Source organism: Nyctereutes procyonoides, unplaced genomic scaffold (genome assembly GCF_905146905.1).
Source record: "Nyctereutes procyonoides isolate TBG_1078 unplaced genomic scaffold, NYPRO_anot_genome, whole genome shotgun sequence".
In the NCBI taxonomy this organism is placed as follows: Eukaryota; Metazoa; Chordata; class Mammalia; order Carnivora; family Canidae; genus Nyctereutes; species Nyctereutes procyonoides.
Window position 1 is genome coordinate 4,499,261 of NW_026575020.1, and position 21,066 is coordinate 4,520,326.

The window sequence follows — 21,066 nt, forward strand, 5'->3', positions numbered from 1 at the left end:
GAGTGAGCTAAGAGCTGGCCACCATGATGAGGGCAGGGATGGAGAAGCGAGCATGGGTGAGTAAGGTGCCTGGGCCAGCCAGAAGGGACATAGGGACAGGTGACCAGAGGTAGGATGGGGAGGTGGAGCCTAGAAAACTTGTGAGGGGAGTCCTGGCCCCAGGAGGGAAGCAGAGGAGCCTGAAGGAAGGGAAACAGATCTCAAGAGGAAGGAGTTGCAGAGTGACAGAAGGGGAGAGAGAGAAGGATTTGGCAGGGCACCTGGGTGGCTCAGTTGGTTAAGCATCTAACTCTTGATACCGGCTCAGGTCATGATCTCAGGGTTGTGAGATGGAGCCCCTTGTCAGGCTCTGTACTCAGCGGGGAGTCTGCTTGAGATTTTTCTTCTCCCCTGCCCCTCCCCCACTCATTCAAATAAATAAAGCAACCTTAAGATAAAAAAGGATTTGGAGGTAAGAGCACCTGAAGGGTCCACTGTGGTGGGGACAAAGAACTGCTGCTGAGTAGAAACAGGGAAGGACCAGCTGTGTGTATCAAGCTGGACTGGTAATGGGTCTATGAAGGGTTCTGCAGGGGAGCAAGAGAATATAGGGGCCAATTTTAGACCGGAGTGGGTAGAGGGGAGTGGAGGGGGGAAGATGCCCCAGGTGGGGTTTTGGGATCCATTTTATTTTACCAAGAGTAAGGGGACCCTCCAGAGGGTGACCAGTAACTGAAGAGACAGGACCTGGGGGTGGGAGGCTATGCAGGGCACCCACCCCCAAACCACTCTTACACTCCATTCTTTCTCTCTTCTTTCTTCTGAGGCCAATTTACTGCTGTCTCATTGGGAAATGGTTGGTAAGAGCACCCATCCCATTGCCTTGCAGAATACAGCAAGGGAAGGAGGCCCAGGAGTCAGAGCCAAGGGAGGAAATAATCACTGGGGTTGGCAATGTGAGGTCCAGCAGCCATGCCCCTCATCCCTTCATGAGCCCTCTGTTCGTCAACATTGGCGGGGCTCTGGCTGGAAGATGGTGGGCCTGCCTACTCCTCAGGCCCCTCTGAGTAAAGGTGCAACTCTGCTGTGGGAGATGCAGAAGACAGGTCTCACTCTCCTTTCCATTTGAGGTAATCACTGCTCCATCTTTCCTCCAGAAGGGTTCTATAAAGGACAGAGGAGAATCTAGCATGTGTGATGGTTACCTTCCTTAGTATGTAGTGACCACCTCACCTTCTAGGAACAGGAAAGGCAGATAATTCCAAGTCTGATTATTCTAGAACTTTTGGATCCTCGTTGACCCCAGGCTGCCAAAGGTAGATTTAAAAATTTGAACCAATATTCCCCTCCCCCAAACAAATTGGCTTCTTTTTCTCCAGCTCAGGGACAATGTCTAGCATATTTGAGGAAATCACAAGAGTTGTAGTCCAAGAGATGGATGCTGGAGGGGATATGATTGCTGTCAGAAGCATCCTTCACGCTGACAGATTTCACTGCTCCTCTCTGGTGAGGGGGAGGAGAAATTTCTGGGGACATCAGTACCACAGGACAGACCTCATCCTGGAGGACATACTGGAGAGAGGGGAGGGTGAAGAGCTGTTTGAGAAGCTGGATTCTGGGCCCCAAGGTCAGTGTGAGGGGTTAAGAGATGGCCAGCTAGGAGACTTTGTCCACTCCTGCTCTACCACCCTGTCAACTCCCCATTGCCAGCAACCATGGCAGCCAGTCAACAAAGAATTTATATGTCCTAGAACCTGTATGCATGTTCATACACCTCAGTTTGAGAAATGCACAAAAGATGTTAACTGGAGTTTAAATAAAAACTTTTCAAAAAAATGCACAAAAGAGCTGCATGGGGAAGTGGAAATAATTCTCCCCCCCCCTTTGACTGATTTATTCAGCAGAAAACACAAGGTCATACACCAAAGGCAGTAACTATAGAGGTCCTGAACCCATGTTAGGGCACAGAGCAGAGACATGTCATAATTTACTAGAAGGCGTAATCGGACTCCAGAGCCTGGATTTCTTCGATTTCTTCCAGTTCCTCTCCTGCCTCCTGGCCTTGCACCTGCTGTTCCTTCTGCTGGGAATGCTCTTTCCCCTACCTACCTACATACCTACCTACTTATTTATTTATTTATTTATTTACTTATTGTGTATTTTTTTTATTGGAGTTTGATTTGCCAACATATAGTATAACACCCAGTGCTCATCTCACCAAGTGCCCCCCTCAGTGCCCATCACCCAGTCACCCCATCCCCCCGCCCACCTCCCCTTCCACCGCCCCTTGTTCGTTTCCCAGAGTTAGGAGTCTCTCATGTTCTGTCTCCCTCTCTGATATTTTCACTCATTTTCTCTCCTCTCCCCTTTAATCCCTTTCACTATTTTTTATATTCCCCAAATGAATGAGACCATATAATGTTTGTCCTTCTCCGACTGACTTATTTCACTCAGCCTAATACCCTCCAGTTCCATCCACGTCGAAGCAAATGGTGGGTATTTGTCGTTTCTAATGGCTGAGGAATATTCCATTGCATACATAGACCACATCTCCTTTATCCATTCATCTTTCGATGGACACCGAGGCTCCTTCCACAGTTTGGCTATTGTGGACATTGCTGCTAGAAACATCGGGGTGCAGGTGTCCCAACGTTTCACTGCATCTGTATCTTTGGGGTAAATCCCCAGCCGTGTAATTGCTGGGTGGAAATTATTCCTAAATTGTCTTCCCCATGTTTTCCATTTATAAATAATTCACTTTTAAGTTAGCTGAGGTCTTCTGGTGTGTTTGTATGTTTATCATTGAGATGAATAAATAAATGAGGCAGTTTGCTTAGTGGTTAAGAAAGGACACAGGTGGGCAGCCCGGGTGGCTCAGTGGTTTAGCGCCACCTTCAGTCCAGAGCCTGATCCTGGAGACTCAGGATCGAGTCCAACGTCAGGCTCCCTGCATGGAGCCTGCTTCTCCCTCTGCCTGTGTCTCTGCCTCTCTCTCTCTTTCTGTGTGTCTCATGAATAAATAAATAAATAAAATCTTTAAGAAAAAGAAAGGACACAGGCCTTTCAGCTGAGAGCTGAGGGCACTTGGTTTCTAGCCTGGTTCTGCCTCTTACCAGCTGGGTGACCGCTGGACAAGTTGCTTTCTTCCTTTAAGTCTGTTTCCTCATCTGTCAACTTGAGAAGACTGTTGCAAAAACCAAATGAGATAAATGAGGTAAATCATTGATTACAGTGACTGTGCAGAAGGAACATTCAACCAAAGTTCAGTCTCGCCATTCCACTGCTGGTTCTTATCCCTCATGTTCCCCAGAGATCATGACTGAGTAGGTGACCAGAACTCTCTAAAGGCTTGAGGGACTTATAGAGGAGTCTATTCCATTTCTCTGCCTTCAAACGCAGGTTTTTGTATTTCAGAAGCCCCAGGGTAAATGTTGTTGAACCCTCACTGAGAGACTTCTTTCAGTGTCTTACACCTCAGGGTGGGGACTTTTCTGGCTCATACATCTCCACTATGGCCCATCTGGACTTCACCAAAAGATGGAAAAGAATCCAGACAGTACCACTGTACAGTTTTAATGGCCGTGTGCCAGACACTGCCATTATGTGACCAAGAGCAGGGCCCAGATTACTTGGAGGTGGTGGGCCTTTCCACAAGTGAAGTTTCGTTAAGCAAGCAGGGGGCTTCAGGCAAATTTCAAGATTATCATTTTTCAAAGACTGAGTCAATTCTCTGAAAAGCAACTTGCCAAGAGGCAATTTACTTAAAGCTGGTTCTCAAAAAAGTTTGCTAAATGACCAGTTCATTGAAAACAAAACAAAATAAAAGCCCTTTAAACTAGGTCTAGGATATTTTGCCATGATCATATGACTCCCCAGGGACAGGAGAAAGCATTAAGTACAGAAAAATATTGACTAAGTCCGTTAACTTCCTTTAAGGGAAAGGCTATTTGCATAAAAAATTCAGAGGCAGAGGTGAAACCAAACTTAAAAAAAAATCCTTACAAATGAAGTGGATTGGTAATTTGAATTGATTTTCAACAATTTGGCCTGCTTCATTTTCAAATGGGTTATTTATTTTTTAACTATATGGTGCTGATGGTATGGTTAAAGTGTAGGTAGGGTTTTGTTTTCTGTTAACTAAAGTCCACATACTTTGATTATCTTGGTGCTTACCTAATCTCTTTCCTCTGTTCCAAGATTTTTTAAAATTATTCTTTTTTTTTAAAGATTTATTTATTTATTCATGATAAACACCGAGGGGGAGAGAGAGAGAGAGACAGACTGAGGCAGAGGCACAGGCAGAGGGAGAAGCAGGCTCCATGCCAGGAGCCCGACACGGGACTCGATCCTGGGACTCCAGGATCGCGCCCTGGGCCAAAGGCAGGCGCCAAACAGCTGAGCCACCCAGGGATTCCTTTTCCAAGATTTCATCCAGGATACCACCCTACCTCTAGTTATCATAGCTCCTGAGGCTTCTCTTGGCTCTGAGAGTTTCTCAGACTTTCCGTTTTTTTTTTTTTTTTGACTTTCCTTATTTTTGATGACCTTGACAATTTGAGGAGTCAGGCATATTGTAGGATGCTTGTCTATTGGAATTTGCTCGATGTTTTCTACTCCTGGCTAGACTGAAGTAATGGGTTTTGGAGAGGGAGACCATAGAGGTAAAGTGCCATTCTCACTGCATCATAGCAAGAGTATGTGCTATCAACATGATTTATCCCTGTTGATGTTGACCTTGGTCACCTGACATGGTGTTTGTCCGGTTTCTCTGCTGTGAAGTTAGTCTTTTTTTCTCCTTCTCCACATGATACTGTTTTTGTGCATAAGGTTTCATTTTTCTTTTCTCTTGGACAAAGTATATGCAAACTTTTATACTGCCCAAGAAACAAATGGGCTGAGGACATCAGTGTCACACATAACAGGACTGATGTGAAGCACTATTTCTGGTTCCATCACACTTCCACCAATTCCAAAATGCATTTTTTCTCTGGAGACCCAGCCCTGCCCACCCCCACCTCCCCTTACTCAAAACCAAGGAGTAGAAGCTCTGCCTCCTATGTAAGTTCACATCTGGGAGGTCTGAGAGAAAGGCACTTGGCCTGGCAGCACTTCCACACGTGTTCCACTAACCCCAGCGCAGCAGCTGACTTGGAATCTGGGTTCTCATGAAAGCGCCCAGGCTGGGCAGAGTCCACACAGATGGGTAACTTTCCAGAATTGCTTTACTTTGTACTTGCATAGTTCATACAAATGCTGGAGACAGAACTCTGCTTCATTCTTATTTCCCAATTGGCAGGGGCTCCTAATTCTTTTTTTTTTTTAAGATTTTATTTATTTATTCATGAGAGGGAGAGAGAGAGACAGAGACACAGGCAGAGGGAGAAGCAGGCTCTATGCAGGGAACCCGATGTGAGACTCGATCCCAGGTCTCTGGAACCACACCCTGGGCCAAAGGTGGAGCTAAACCACTGAGCCACCTGGGCTGCCCCTTAATTCTTTTTTTTTTTTTTTAAGATTTTATTTTTATTTATTCGTGAGAGACACACAGAGAGAGAAGCAGGCTCCATGCAGGGAGCCTGATGTGGGACTCGATTCTGGATCCTGAGATCATGCCCTGAGTCAAAAGCAGACGTCCAACCACTGAGCCACCCAGGCGTCCCTTGTTTTTTTTTTTTTTTTTTTTAAAGATTTTATGCCCCTTAATTCTTTTTTTTTTTTTTGCCCCTTAATTCTTAAGCTTCACTTTTCCTTGTCTCATTTCAGCCTCTCAAATAGTTAAATAGGACTAGCTCACATTTATTGAGCATTTAGTATGTATGGGAGGCATTTTGCTAATCAATGCTTAACTGCATTGTTTTATTTCATTTCCTTAAGTGCAGAAAGTTCTCCTATGGATGAAGAAACAGATCTGAGGAGGTTAAATGACTTATCCAAGGTCACTTGGTAAGAAGGTGACAGAATGGGTTTACACCCAGGATTATGTGACCCTGTAATGACTCCTGGTGACCACAGGGTTTCCTGGGAGCCACAGCTGGAGGACCTCCTCAGAAGGAAAGGGGGTCGTGGAGGGGATCCCAGGATAGGGCTGCCTCAGGGAGGATATTCTGGAGAGAGATATTTTGGATCTTTACCCTTTTCTTTCCAGAGAACTCCAAAGGCTGAGGTTCCGAGTTCTGGACACAGGAGACTCAAAGGGAATGTTGACGGTGAAATTACCCAAAGAAATAACAATTGCAAGAGCCCTCCACAAGTCCCACAAGCAGAGAGTCCAGATGTTGGAGACTCATATACCCCAGCAATATCTGGATTTCCTTGAGCTCAGGGAGGCTGGAGTTGGGCAGCGTGGTGGGGGGGAACACCCATTTTGGGCACCAAGGGCATCTGAGGTGGAGGTGTCCTAGCTGTGCAACCCCTTATGCCCTACTCCCAACACTCCCCAAGCCTGCTCCTCACTTAAGCCTGCCCTCCACTTCCCCCTTTAGGAAGGCTTGTCATTCTTCCTGGTCAGCCTCCAGGAAACATTCTTATACCCCCAACTCACATTCCTGCTACCCTCCAGGGTGATTGATTCCTCTGACTTGGACCAGAACATGCACGCTTGTTTCAAGAGGCCACTCTCCTTTGTTCTCCTACAGAGTTGTCCAGATATGTGTTCTGTGCAGTTTCACTCTGCAAGCCATGCCCCCTTACTCTGTGGACTAGTAACAGGTGGTGACCCAGCAGGACTGGCTTTACTAACCTCTCTGTGTTTAGCCCCACACAGTAGGTGCTCAGTAAGATGGCCAAAGTGAAGTGCAGTGAAATCAAAGCACCCCTGCACAGAACATTTCCTGTACAGAAAGTGCCACCCCCTTACCTCCCCAAGGGTGGCGCTGACCAAGTGCCACAGAGGTTCTGATGGCTGGGGGCATGGTGCTTCCAAGGGACTTACAGGGACAAAACCACCCTTCCCCCTCAGCAGATATTTTGTTGGTGGTGTGGCTGTTTTCTTTCCCAGCTGAGGTTGTCAGAAAATGTGGAGCAACTTAGGGAAGGGGACTCAGTGTTGCTCCTGTACTAGCCTTCCTTGAGTGTGGTGGTACCTTTTGTTTTCCTTTTTTAATTAAAAAGTGAAAAGCTTACACTGAAATTTTACTGGTCCTTTGAACTAACCCTCCCTACCATAGAGTTTTTCTGAGGGAGCTCAGTTTTTTTCTAGAATGCCTGTTGTTTCTAGAATGAGGCTCTGTGGTATGTGTATATAGAGTTGGGAGGGGAGGGTATTAGGTAGAGGGAGGTTAGCAGAAGCAAGGATGTAGGTCTTCTTTGAGGGTCCTTTGGCTGCACATACTAGAAGTTCCATCAGGCTATGTTTAGTCACAAAATGCATTTCTTTATGGAATCAAAGATACCTTCTGGAGCTCAAGGCTGTGGACAATGTGGCCAGGTCCCAGGGACCAGTGTGTGGAGTTGGAGCCCCATCTCAGAGAAGTGGGTATTATGACCTGGTAAAATGCATGTCTCAGTGCCATGGAAAGGGCCTATGGTTTGGACTCATACAGACTAGGGGCTGAATACCAACTCTGTACTTATTAGCTGGGTGACCTTGGACCATTCACAACTGTCTCTAGGCTTCAGTTTCCTCATGAGAAATGGGTGCAATTCTGCCTACATCATAAGCTTGTGGAGAGGGGGAAATGAAATGATCTGTGAAGTATCTCATGGTGTTGTCACACTGTAATCTTCCACAGATGCTAGTGAGTCCCCTTCCCACTTCCCACCTCCTTGCCCCCACAGTGGGTACAGTGAACTATGATGGAGTACATGTTCCTTGGTTTCCCAGCCTCAGAGACCCTTAATCTCAAACAGGAACTAGCTGATGGAGAGGGAGAAATGTCACTGGCAGGTGGGGCTTCTGGAATCTTGAGCTCTACTCCCCACCCCAACCCCCACTCCCTCCAGGAAGCTGAGGAAAAAACTACCTACTTTGTTGCAATCAATCTGGAGAATGAGAGCCGACCTGTGACAGAGACTCTGGAGATGGCAAGAAGGAAACCCTGAAAAGTGAACAGCAGTACACGTTGTGGGACTGGATTAATACTGGGTTAGCATCCTGGGAGTCAGGGCCTGCGAGAAAATAAGCCTTGGCCCACCTGCAGTAGGTCAGGGGGCGCCAGCCCAGACCCCAGGCTCTTCAGCTCTTATGTCAGACTTCCTAAGCAGTATTAACTGCTCCTTGGCCTTCTCTTCTCACCCCAAGAACGAGTGTGTGGCATTGCTAAGTCCCTTCCCTGCCTCTCTCCTGAGATGTCTTTTTCATTTGCTTTTTAGGCTTTCTCACGGTTCATAACTACATGGAGATTTTTTGCTTATTCTCTCTCCCTTTCTGAGAGACAGGAAGGCAGGAGCCATAGTGCCTGGAAGAAAAAGTGTCCCCAATAAACATTTATTGAATCAACAGTGGAAACAACATGAGTTTTGGGGTCAGATGTGTGTTCATATTTCAGCTCTGCTACTGTTTTAGCTATGAAACTGGCTTATCTACTGATACTTTAAAAAATTTATTTATTTGAGAAAGAGAGAGCAAGAGCACATGAGCAGGAGGAGGGGCAGAGGGAGAGGGAGAAGCAGACTCCCTGCCCAGCAGGGGACCCTGAGACCATGACCTGAGCTGAAGTCAGACTCTCATCCCATTGAGCCACCCAGGCACTCCTACTGATCTTTTTTGAGTCTCAGTAAAACGGAGATTGTTTGGGAGATCAAGCAAGATAACTACACAAAGTACCTACAGATTAATCAATATGAATTCTTTTTTTTCCTAACACCAAAGGTCAGTGACCAGCCCCCTAAAGGGGGTCCTGGACTATCAAGTAAAGCAACTCATCTTCCTCAATATAGGGAGAATGAGTAGGCAAGGCCTGGTAGGGGCAGGTTCAGCTAGGCTCTGTGTCAGCCTGGAGGGGCCCCAAGTGAGCCTGAGGTGGGGGAAAGTCTTGAGGAGGGGGAGGGTTCAGGGCTGGGAAGGAGAACTGAGGCTCCTTGCTCAGACATCCAGGATTTGCCCCACCATGGCACTAATCCTCCCCTAGCTAGAGATGTTAACTTCTAGCTCTTTCTTTCTTTCAAGAATTTACGTATTCATTTGACAGAGAGAGAGAGAGAGCGCGCGCGCGCACAAGCAAGGGTAGTGGCAGGAAAAGGAAGAAGGAGAAGCAGGCTCCTTTCCCAAACAGGGCTCTGGGATCATGACCCAAGCTGAAGGCAGACATTTAACTGACTGAGCCACCCAGGCGCCCCTCCTCTTTTTGAGTTTGTGTTCATTTTTTGTTTTGGTGAGGGGCAGGGCATGAGGATTGGGGAGAAACATGAAAGAGGAACTTAACAGAGACAGAGAAGGAACTTGTCTTTCTGAGAACTAGTTTTCTCTCTCTCTCTCTCTCTCTCTCTGGCACAAGTTTCTTGTTTCTTGGACAACGCAAAATCTTTTCCAGAAGATGAATTGGCTTCTAGGCCTTCTGTTCATCATTTCAGAATGGGCAAAGACGCTATTTTTAAACATATTTTATTTATTTATTCATGAGAGACACACAGAGAGAGGCAGAGACACAGGCAGAGAGAGAGAAGCAGGCTCCATGCAGGGAGCCTGATGTGGGACTCAATCCTAGGACTCCAGGACCATGCCCTGGGCCAAAGGCAGGCACTAAACCGCTAAGCCATCCAGGGATCCCCATGGGATACTATTTTTTAAGAGGATAACAAATGGCCTGAAATTATAGGGTTCTTAGGGTTGAGAATGGAATAGGATGCACCCAAGGGTGGGAACTTTGGTATGGGTAGGCAAAAAACCCTGCTTGTTGGAGAAGCAGGTTGGATTGTATGTTGGCCTAGGGTTTTCAGGCTCTGACAATTTTGACTTGCTTTGTGCAGGTCAGTGTGCCGGGTCCTGGGGTCCCAACCCTTACTGAAGGCTTAGAAGTGTAGGAAGCATGATTGAACTACATGTCCAGTTTTCACATGATAGCACTAGCTGGGAAAAGATCACTAGAACTGGGGGTCAGAGGGTTTCAGTGTCTAGTTGTGGCTCTGCTACTCATTAGCCCTGTAGCCTCCTGAGCCACGGTTATCCTGACTTTAACCCGAGTGGATTAGGCTAGAGGATCCCTGTGATTCTGAATGTGGCTTCATCTGGAATTTCATAGTCTTCCCCTGGATCCCAAAGGAGGTGTACTGCTTAGGAGGCTATGGGAACGGGTAGAGAGAGGTCTAGATGTGGTAGAAAATTCAAGAAACTCCCAGAAGCTGTAGAAGTGGCTGATTCAGACCTGGTAAGGTCTTGAGTGAATCTCTGTCTTTTAAAGTGCCTTAACATCAGTGCCTGGGTGGCTCAGTTAGTTAAGCATCCGACTCTTGGTTTCAGCTCAGGTCATGATCTCAGCATTGTAAGATTGAGCCCCATGTTGGGCTCCATGCTCGGCTCAGAGTCTGCTTAGGACTCTCTCTTCCTTCTCCCTTTGACTTGCCACATTCTCGCTCTCTAAAATAAAATAATCTTTAAAGTGCCATAACGGAGGATGCAGGAGATAGATTCCAGTCCCTGCTCTGCCCAAATCTGCTGAGTGACTGAGGGCATGTTATATCCTCTTTGGGTTTCTGTTTCTTCTTCAATCATCTAGGCATAATCCTGTGATTGTGTCTGAAGATGTGGGGAGGGGTCTGTATGTATAGTGCTTTGTCACTTACATACAGTGATGAGGATGCAGGCTCGCTGGCATGGGCAGTGGGTCCAGGAATGAAAACTCCCACCACTGGGAAGAGAACATACAGGGGGCTGGAGATGACCCAAAGACTCTCTGTAATTATTTTTCCTTTCTTTCCAGAGGAAGGTGGTGGTTCATCTTGCTTAGGTAAGGATGGAAGCCTGCTGTGTTCAGTGTGGCTGCACCCTCACCCTTGAGTCCTCTGGCCTCAAGAACTGCAGCTCAGGTGAGAGAGCTGAGTATGTCGTGTGGTGGTGAGGTTGGGGAGAGAAGGGTAGGGCACGGCCCAAGGCAGGCTTCAACTGGAGTCTAGAGGTTCCATCTGTCTCCTTAAACATAGTGGTTTTCATGGGTTATGGGTAGATAACACCTGGGATTACATATGAGTAGATTACACCTGGGAACTTTAAAACTAGTGATGCCTGAGTCCCACCTCCAGAAATTCTGATTTAACTGATCTGAGGGTGATCCTGGGCATTGGGAATTTAATCATTTCCCAGGTGATTCTCATGCACAAAGTTGAGAACCACTGCTCTGACTTCCTCTAAATCCTCCCTACTCCTAATGTGGTTCAGAGACTGCACTTTGAATGGCAAGGACTAAGTAAGTTTTGATTTCTTGGAGGTGAAGAAGAATTTGGGGTTGGTACTAGACTGGGGGGTGAGCTGGGAAAATGGAGGTAAGGTTAGCAGGAGACAATGATGATGGATGTCTGGGAAGAAAGATGCTTTAACAGGAAAAGATTAGAAGAAGGGAAGAGACAGAGAAGTGGTCTCACAAAGAGTCAGGTCTACAGGGGCCTTGGTAATAATGGAGCTTGTTGGCTGGGTAGGTTGAGTTCTTTCTTTCTTTCTTTCTTTCTTTCTTTCTTTCTTTCTTTCTTTCTTTCTTTCTTTCTTTTCTTTCTAAGACTTTTACTTATTTGAGAGAGAGAGAGAGAGAGAGAACAAACAGGGGGTGGGGCAAAGGGAGAGGGAGAAGCAGACTCCCTACTGAGCAGGAAGCCTGATGTGTGTCTTGACCCTAGGACCTTAGGATCCTGACCTGAGGTGAAGGCAGCCACTTATCCAACTGGGCCACCCAGGCACCCCAAGGGTAGGTCAAGTTCTTAACTGCTGTCTCTACAGGGAAGTCCTTGAGTCTGCAGGATTTCAGAAACATGAAGGAGGAGTAGGACTCAGTAAGAGGCCTCTAGGATCTGACTGAGGAGGAACAAAAACATGTGCTAAGCTGCCTCATTAAGTGCCTCAATAAGGATGGGCAGCTATAGGATCTAGAAAAAGAGTAAGAGACACAAGAAAGAATTAGAGCAGAGAGAGGCATGAGTCAGTAGAGACGCAGTTGCCACACTGAAGACAATCTGCTAGAGTGGGACTGGTGCTCACCTCCCCCATCTCCTGGCACTAGGTGTCTGAGGTCCTAATCTCTGGTGACCTACAGATGCAGGTCTTCTCATAAGCAGTCTTTTTTAATGCTGCTGAGTTCTTGGTAAAGACACATATAGAATCCATTCTGGATATCCTGGATAACTTGATTGGTGAGGAGGGATGTTGGCTGTACGCTGGTGTGGAGCAATTGCTGAGCAGAGGGGTCCGTGCAATTGAAATCCTAGGAGGAAGGGGGCACACATTGACTTTTAAATTTTGTGCAGGATAGACCTTCACATTCTAGAACCTTGCCATTTTTCCCAGGCTAGGGATTGGGGGATGCCTCCTCTTACCCCCTGGCACAGTCTGACTTCCTGCAGGCCAAGAGGGAAGCAGGAATCACAGCAAGAGCCCATTTGGAATAACTTGTCCCTGATTGCCAGGGACTCTCTGGAACCTCCTTCTGATGCTTGAACCAGGTCTGATGAGACACTGAAGCCCTGTCCCACTATGTGCTTCTCCTCTCTGCCAGCCACCCTCTTCACCCTTTGAGAACTGTCTGAGGAGCAGTGTCTTATGGCTGAGGCCCCAGAGAAGGGGACCCTGCCCCTGTAGAAGGACCAGGTAAGACAGCCTGGGCTGAGGTCCAGGTGAATGCTCACGCTCTCAAGGGACTCAGAAGTCCCAGGGTACAGTCCTTCCTACTTCATAGTTCTCTGTCAGCTCACATCCATTCAGCTGGTGTGTGTGGCAATTCCCTGGAACACTTGGGTTTCCAAGACAACTTGGGGTGGGCTTTTTAGACTCTGTTGCTAGCCTATGGGCAAGACAGGCAGGCAGAAAACTGTTAGTCCCAGGATGGCAGTGCCACACCGATTAGCAGTGCCTGTCACTATGCTGAGAGAGTATGAGACTCTCCAGGCTCTGCAGGAAAAAGTGCCATGATGAATTACTATTTTTGGCATGGCCCAGGGTTAGAAGGGTGGCCAAGTATTTGACATTTATAGTATTTTTCCTTGTTCCTAGCTTTACCTTCTGGTGTATTTCCTTCCAGGTGGAATCTGTCCTGGAGCAGAACTGAGTGAGCCAGCCTCAAGCTGTGGGTGACCCTGACGTATGACTTCTCTGCCCTCTGTGTTGCTCTCTTCCATCCTGCTGCAGCTGGGTGAGAAGCTGACCTCGGTGTGTTCCTAACTATATGTTAGCCCTCGAACCATTGTCCCCTCAAGCCTCTGGGTGCTCCCCTCCCAGGTCATCCCTGTCTTCCGACTCCCAATCATCAGAACAGCGTCTTTATAACAAAAGATTTCCTTTCTCTGTTCTTTGATACATCGCATTCCCTACATGATAGTGTCCAAAAGATCAGCCTGGATTGTATGCACAGGCTTCTGATTAAAAGTGGCAGATTGGTCATATTAATTTTCTCTTGCTCTTGAAACCTCACTAAATAAAGCGATAGAAAAGATGTAAACCCGCAATGATAAAGAGAATGAGGCAGCAGATAAGAGATTCTGACACATCTTTGGAAACTAGAAGGTAATTAGAGGCGTTCAAGCCAGGACGTGTGGGCCTGAGGGGAGTGAGGAGTGTGGGAGGACACTGCTGTTCTCTCATCACGAACCTTTTCTCTGTAGTACTTCTTAAGACAAGGTAATTCAAAGTAAGAGAAATACATGATTGTTGTAAAGCATTTCAAATATTTTTCAAAGCCCAAGGTGATCTCCCTTTCTTCCTCTAATATAACCACTGTTAACATTTTGGGGGTATGTTAACAGTCTTCCTATGAAGCAGTATCTAAAATGGTAATTTAAATATGAAGCTAGGATGATGTAACAAATTTGCTTCTATCTTTGGTTCTAGAGTTGTTTTTTTCTTTTAAATTGGTAAAAATATTATAAGCAACAGGAATTCTCATAAATGCTGTTGGGAGTGAACTGCTTTAGAAAATTATTTGACAGTATCTACTAAAGCTAAACACATGCCTGTGAGCCAGCCACTACAGTCCCTAGGCACATACCCAAGATAAAGGAGTACATGTCTCCACCAAAAGACATGCATATACAAAAACATGAAAAGCCTCAAGCTGAACACTACTCAAATGTCTAATAACTTTAGGATGGATGCATATATTGTGGCATATTTATGCAAGAAAAGAAAGCAAATTGCTGCTACACATTACAATATGGATGGCTTACACAGACATGGTGTTGAGCAAATGAAGCCAGACACAAAAGAACATATTTATGTTTGGTCACCTGAGAAGCAGGTGCCAAAATAGAATTAGATGTGCTAAAGTCTTATTAAGGGAAGAGCCTGTGAAAAATAAAGAGAGAGGGAGCAGGAATGGCAAGTCTTCAATGCCAGTCTAAAACCTGTAAAAGGAGAAGAGGGAATGATTGAATAGGAAGTCTCAGATTGCAGGGGCAACTTTCAAGAGTCTCAGCCAAGTTGACCTGAGCAATGGTGGTCTACAGGAAGAGTCCACATCAGGCAGGAATGGCCAGGCTCTAGTATCCACCCCCATACTCAGCCTTGGGCTGGAAGCAGCCCAGGGAAGCTTGATCTCAGGAGGTAGATTTATAAGGCAGTAGGGAGAGGTTCTTAGTCAACTGTGCTTCCTGCAGCAGGTTTTCCTAAGGAAAATCCTCCATGGCTACCACAATACTGTGTGATTCTGTTATATGAGGCTCAAGAACAGGGAAAATTAAGCAATGGTGATAGAACTCTGAATAGTGATTATCTTAGTGGGAATAGTCTTAACTAAGAAGAGTCATGAGGGAATCTTCTGGGGTGCTGGAAATATATAAAGATTCATTGTGCTAACATTTAAGATCAGTATACTTTATATATATTTTTATTTTTTAAAGATTTTGTTTATTCAGAGAGAGAGAGAGACAGAGACAGAGACACAGGCAGAGGGAGAAGCAGGCTCCATACAGGAAGCCTGACATGGGACTCGATCCCAGGTCTCCAGGATCACACCCCAGGCTGTAGGCAGCACCAAACCGCTGCGCCACCGGGGCTGCCCTACATATATTTTTAAAATATTTAATTTATTTATTTGAGAGAGAGAGAGAGAAAGTGAGACACAGGAACAGAGGGGGAAGGGCAGAGGGAGAGAAAGAAGCCAACTCACTGCTGAGCAGGGGGCTTGAAGCTATGAGGGTCTCAATCCCAGGACTCTGGGATCATGAACTGAGCCGAAGGCAGATGCTGAACCTACTGAGCCACCCAGGTGCTCCCTTAATAATACTCTAGTTGAGTTCTTTTTTTCCTCCAGAAACCTTTGGGTTAAACGCATATGTCAGAAAAATGCACAGTGGCTTTGGGCGTTCCCTGGCACACTCCATGCGGCCAACAGCACATCAGTGAGCCTCTATTTACTATATTTCGCTATATTATACATCAATAAAAAAGTTTTTTAAAAAAGTACATAGTGCATAATTCCATGTAAATTAAGTGAAAACCGGGATCCCTGGGCGGCTCAGCGGTTTAGCTCCTGCCTTTGGCCCAGGGCGTGATCCTGGAGTCCCAGGATTGAGTCTCACATCAGGCTTTCTGCGTGGAACCTGCTTCTCCCTCTGCCTGTGTCTCTGCCTCTCTCTCTGTGTGTCTCTCATGAATGAATAAATAAAATCTTTTAAAAAAAATTAAGTGAAAACCAAGCAAAACTAAATGATAGTGGTAAAAGTCAGAACAGTAGGGGCATGAGGGAATCTTCTGGGGCGCTGGAAATATTTTATAACTTGATCAGGATAGTGATTATGTGATGTTTACAAGTATACAGATTTATTAAGACATATATTTAAGATCTGAGCACTTTGTTTTTAACTTCACTTTACCATAATTTTTTACCTCAATAAAAATTTTAATTTAAAAACATACATACACATGGAAATATACTTGAACAAAACAGAATAATATAAAAAATAAAAATTTCCTCTCAAATCCCTTTACCCTATAACATAGTCCCACTTTCTTTAGACAGTCACTGATTTAATTTTTGTTTGTTATCGTTACAACTAAAAATTATATTCTTATATTTGTTTTTGAGTTATTAATTTTAGATAGTATTTACTGACTTCTCAGTACTAAGGATGAATATTGGGAAAACCAGACATTGAATAAGTACAAAGTAGGAAGACTATTATTTAAAAAATGCAGGGTACTTATGAAAGTGTTTAGTGAAAGACAATAGGGTTACCTCTGACATTGTCCCCTTCTGTCTTCCTTAAATTCTGATTCCAGCCACACCGAACTATTGACCTTTTATTTGAACATGCCATCTACTTGTACAATGACTTGCTTATTTATTTGTTTTTATCTTTTTTTAAAATATTTTATTTATTTATTTATTCATAGAGACACACACAGAGAGAGAGAGGCAGAGACATAGGCAGAGGGAGAAGCAGGCTCCATGCAGGAAGCCCGACGTGGGACTTGATCCTGGGTCTCCAAGATCACACCCCAGGCTGCAGGCGGCACCAAACCGCTGTGCCACCAGGGCTGCCCTGTTTGTTTTTATATTTGAAAATATTTTTTAAGTTTTTAAACAGCTCAAACTGTGATAGAGATGGCTTTGAAATGGGGGCAGTTGGGATAGTCATTATTTGAGCTTGGAGATATGTAGAAGATTCCACTAACTCTTACTCATTTTTCAGAACTCTTAGCTCACAAGAAATACCCATCTCTGATAGTTTCTTTATCTCTCCAGGCTAGTTAGAGATTTCTAAATACATTGTGCTTATCCTTTTTGGGAAGGAAACCCTTTTGGAGAAATGCTAGTTAAGCCGCCTGGGGGTAGATATGATCCTATGGAGTTGGTTGTCTTGGATAAGGGGGAAAACTACTTTGTAGGAAACAAATCAAGGAATTTATTGATTTTGCTCCTAAGATAGAGGAGAGGAACAGTGGAAGGAGAGAGAATGAAGGGAGAGAAGCGCAAGCAAGAGAGAGAGAGGCTGAAACTAGGTGAGGTAGTAAAAACTTCTAGATATGAGATAGGTGAAGAACATTCAAGAATGGTGACACCAAACATGTTTCTGGAGAGCAAGGTTTAAATCTAATAAGCTAGATTATTTGCTCTAGGTCTCTCTTGGAAGACAATTTAAAATTCTGGATAAAATAATGTATTTTTTAAAGTTTTATTTATTTAAGTAATCTGTATATCCACTATGGGGTTTGACCTCATGACCCCAAGATCAAGAGTTGCATGATCTTCTGCTTGAGCCACCCAGGTGCCTCTGGATAAGAAATTTAAAACCATTCATAAAAAGCATCAAATTGCTGACAAGAAGCTCAAGCCAAAATATAAGTAAAAAGGAGACCTAGGGAGATAGATAAAGTATCAGAACACTAATGTAATTTTGCCCCACATGAAGGGGACTGAGATTTGCAAATCCAGGCAAGCTGGGGCTTCAGTTTGGCCAAACTTGTGGATTAATAAATCTAGAAGTTAAGGCCAAGGACCCACCCAGGTGGGAAATCTAATTAAAGAAGATCTTCCCGGGCAGCCCCGGTGGCACAGCGGTTTAGCGCCGCCTGCAGCCTAGGGCGTGATCCTGGAGACTCTGGATGGAGTCCCACGTCGGGCTCCCAGCATGGAGCCTGCTTCTCCCTCTGCCTATGTCTCTGCATCTCTCTCTCTCTCTGTCTCTATGAATAAATAAATAAAAAATCTTAAAAAAAAAGGAGATCTTCCCCATATTAAACTGGAATTTCAAAGGGTTACATCACTGAGGTAAAAGTGAATCATCAGGAAACCCATACTCTTGTCTCACCAGCAGGGGATATAGGAAAGACTTTGGTATTGAGTGAAGAAAAGGCTTGAAAAAAGAAAAAAGAAAAAAGTTCTGAAATATTCTGGCCATAGGCTTATGTTTTCAGAGAACTTAGCCTGGATTTGCATCATCTGGGTATTTCAGAGAATCTCAAATTGCAAACTTAGTTTGTGAGGATCCAGGATTAGTTGTGTCCCTGGATGCCAGTCAGAATTAAACACAAGTCTTTTCTGGAAGAAGTCATCTTCATTTCCACAAATAATTTTTTAAAGGACAATGAATAGTTCCCAGCAAAAAAATATCAAAGCATATAAGGAGATGGCAAGAATAAGCAGAAACAACAAACAGCAGAAAGAGGCTTATAAAGATATTATTATTGGAATTTACTAGAGTAAATATATGCTCATTAATTTGAATAAATTGTAAAATGAGCTTGATAATACCAATGGCAAGAAGAAACTATAAAAAAGTTACCTATCCTATTTGTAAAAGAACCAAATATAACTTTAGAAATGAGATACATTAAAAACAAGATAGGTAAAAAAAAAAAAAAACAAGATAGGTAAAAGAATACGTGGATGTAACTGAGGAGAAAGTGAAATTGAAATCAGAAAAATATACTCAAAATATAGAGACAAAAGATGGAAAATACAGAATGAGGTTGAGAGACATGGAGGATAGCATGACAGGGAATAAATATGTTTAATCAGTGTTCTAAAAGAAGGGAAAATGAGATTAAGGCAAAGACAATCTATGAAGAGATAATGGTTAAGAATTTTTGCAGAGCTAATGAAAGATATCGAGCCACAGATTCAAGAAGCTCAATGAATAACAGCAGGATCCATAAAAAGAAATACACATCTAGACAAATCAGAATAAAATTGAAGAACAACAGCAAAGATAAAATGTTAAAAATAGCCAGAGAAAAAGGTCTCTTACCTTCAAAGGAGTTATAGTTTAACTGAAACTGACTTTAATGGGATTCATTTGATGATGAAATTATATCTGTGTTGAAATAACTGCCAACCTAAGAATTTATACTTCATAAAACTATCTTTTAAGAATTAAAAAAAAAAGAATTAAGGTAAATAAGGTTTTTAGACAAACAAAAATTGGGAGAGTTTTCCACCAGTAGGTTCTCACTAAAGTAAATTCTTGCAAAAGAGATTCCAAGTGAAAGGTCTGAGAAGTCATGAAGAAGTACATGAAGTAATGAAAAAGTAACGAAGAATAATTACAAAAACCTGGTAAATACATAGTTAAATCCAAATGAACAGTAATTGTGGGGTGTGGACCATGTGACTCTTAATCTTGGGGTCATGAGTTCAAGCCCCATGTAGGGTGTAGAGATTACTTAAAAATAAATGAACACTAATTATATATATAAAATAAAACAGGGCACTTGGGTAGCTCAATGGTTGAGTGTCTGCCTTTGGCTCAGGCCATGATCCCAGGGTCCTGGGATTGAGTCCTGCATCAGGACCCCCACAGGGAGCCTGCTTCTCCCTCTGCCTATGTCTCTGCCTCTCTCTCTGTGTCTCTCATTAATAAATACATAAATCTTTTAAAATGATAATAATAAAATGATAGTATCTTGTGGAGTTAAATAACATAATATCATAATGAATTTATTAAAAGGTTCTATTAAAATGTTACATTTTATCTGGGAAGAAAGAAAAGATATTGCTTAATTTTGGACTTTGATCATTTAGTATGCATGCTATAATTTTTAAGATAACTACTAGTAAAATAGAATCAAACCAGTGAAGGGAAGAAAAATATAATGATAAAAAAGCTATCAACAAAAATACAAGAAATGAATGAAAGAGAAACCCAGAACAGGTGAAACAAAAAACCCAAAAGAAAATGTGGAATGAAATCCAAATGTATTAGAAACTGCATTACATGTACATGGGCTAAATGAACCAGTAAAAATGCATATATTGTCAGAATGGATATATTTTATCTATTTGCTGTTTATGAAACATCTAAAACGTAAGGATATAAAACATTAAAAATAAAAGGATATAAATATATTGGATATGTAAATACTAATCAAAGGGAAGCGGGTGTGGCTATATTAATATTAGGCAAAATAAACAAGGATTAAAGCACTATTAGTGGCAAAGAAGGTCACTCAATAATGATAAAAGTTCAATTTACCAGGAATATATAACAGTTTTGAATTGCTATACACATAATATAGCCTCAAAATATAGAAAGCAAACATTGACAGATCAGAAGACAAAATGATCATATACACAACCACTTGCATTAGTAATTGATAGAATAAGCAGCTAAAAATATCAGTAAAAATATAGATGTGTTGAAACACATGATTAGCAAACTTAACAGACATATTAGAAAGCTGTACTCAATAATAACTGTAGAATGTATGCCTGACACATTTGTAAACATTGTCCATAGGTTGAGCCATAAGTTTCAACATATTTTAAAAAATTGAAATCATACATATCATCTTCTCTGACCACAATAAAACAACCTGGAAACCAATAAGAAAACATTACTAAATATCATCATATCTTAGGAACGTAATGCACACATTTATAAATAACTCATGAGTCAAGGGAGAAATCCTAATGAAAATTAGATTTTTTGGGTTTAACAATAACAAAAATATACATATCAAACTTGCATGATTAAGCTATATTTTAGAGGTAAAAATGTGTGTCACCTTAATTATTCATGTTAGAAAAGAAGAAAGACCAAAGGGAGGAAAATATCAAAGAGTTAAGTATCTACGTCAAGAAGCTAGAAAAAAAGCTGGCAAAATAAAACCAAACAAATGGAAGGAAGGAAAATAAAGACAGAGCACAAGTTTATAAAATAGGAAACAAATAATAAAGAGGTTCAATGAAGACAGAGATTGGATCTTTGAAATGGTTAATAAAATGGACATACCTCTGACAAGAGTGATAAAAGAAAAAATAAGCACATACATAAAGTGGACAGTCATATAGATGCTGTAGGCATTGAAAAGATAAGGGAATATTAGGAAAAACATTATACCAATAAATTTGAGACTTTATAATTTGCTAAAACTAAACTAAGAAGAAAGAGAAAATATGAAAAATCCTATAACCACAAAAGACATTATATCAATAGTAAAATATCTTCCCACAAAGAAAATCCCAAGCCCAATGGTTTCTCCAGTTAATTCAATTAAGCATTCAAAAATAAATA

The 21,066-nt window shown here is 43.0% G+C and overlaps 1 protein-coding gene across 1 annotated transcript; it reads left to right on the forward strand.

Moving 5' to 3' along the window:
• Positions 1 to 1,368: 1,368 nt before the first annotated feature.
• On the forward strand, positions 1,369 to 13,431 carry GSDMB (gasdermin B). The gene is made up of 5 exons (XM_055327710.1): positions 1,369 to 1,619; positions 6,143 to 6,324; positions 12,178 to 12,252; positions 12,636 to 12,706; positions 13,137 to 13,431. Exons 1-4 carry the CDS (start codon positions 1,369 to 1,371, stop codon positions 12,695 to 12,697), a joined length of 570 nt encoding a protein of 189 aa, XP_055183685.1. The 3' UTR covers positions 12,698 to 12,706; positions 13,137 to 13,431.
• The last annotated feature ends 7,635 nt before the right edge of the window (positions 13,432 to 21,066 follow it).

What these genes read in the sequence shown, in the direction of transcription:
- GSDMB (XM_055327710.1), top strand. Translation starts at nt 1,369, where the DNA reads ATGTCTAGCATATTTGAGGAAATCACAAGAGTTGTAGTCCAAGAGATG. An exon ending in GGCTGGAGTTGGGCAGCGTG is followed by an intron (nt 6,325 to 12,177) that starts GTGGGGGGGAAC and finishes TCTCATAAGCAG; the next exon opens with TCTTTTTTAATGCTGCTGAG. An exon ending in TATCCTGGATAACTTGATTG is followed by an intron (nt 12,253 to 12,635) that starts GTGAGGAGGGAT and finishes TCACCCTTTGAG; the next exon opens with AACTGTCTGAGGAGCAGTGT.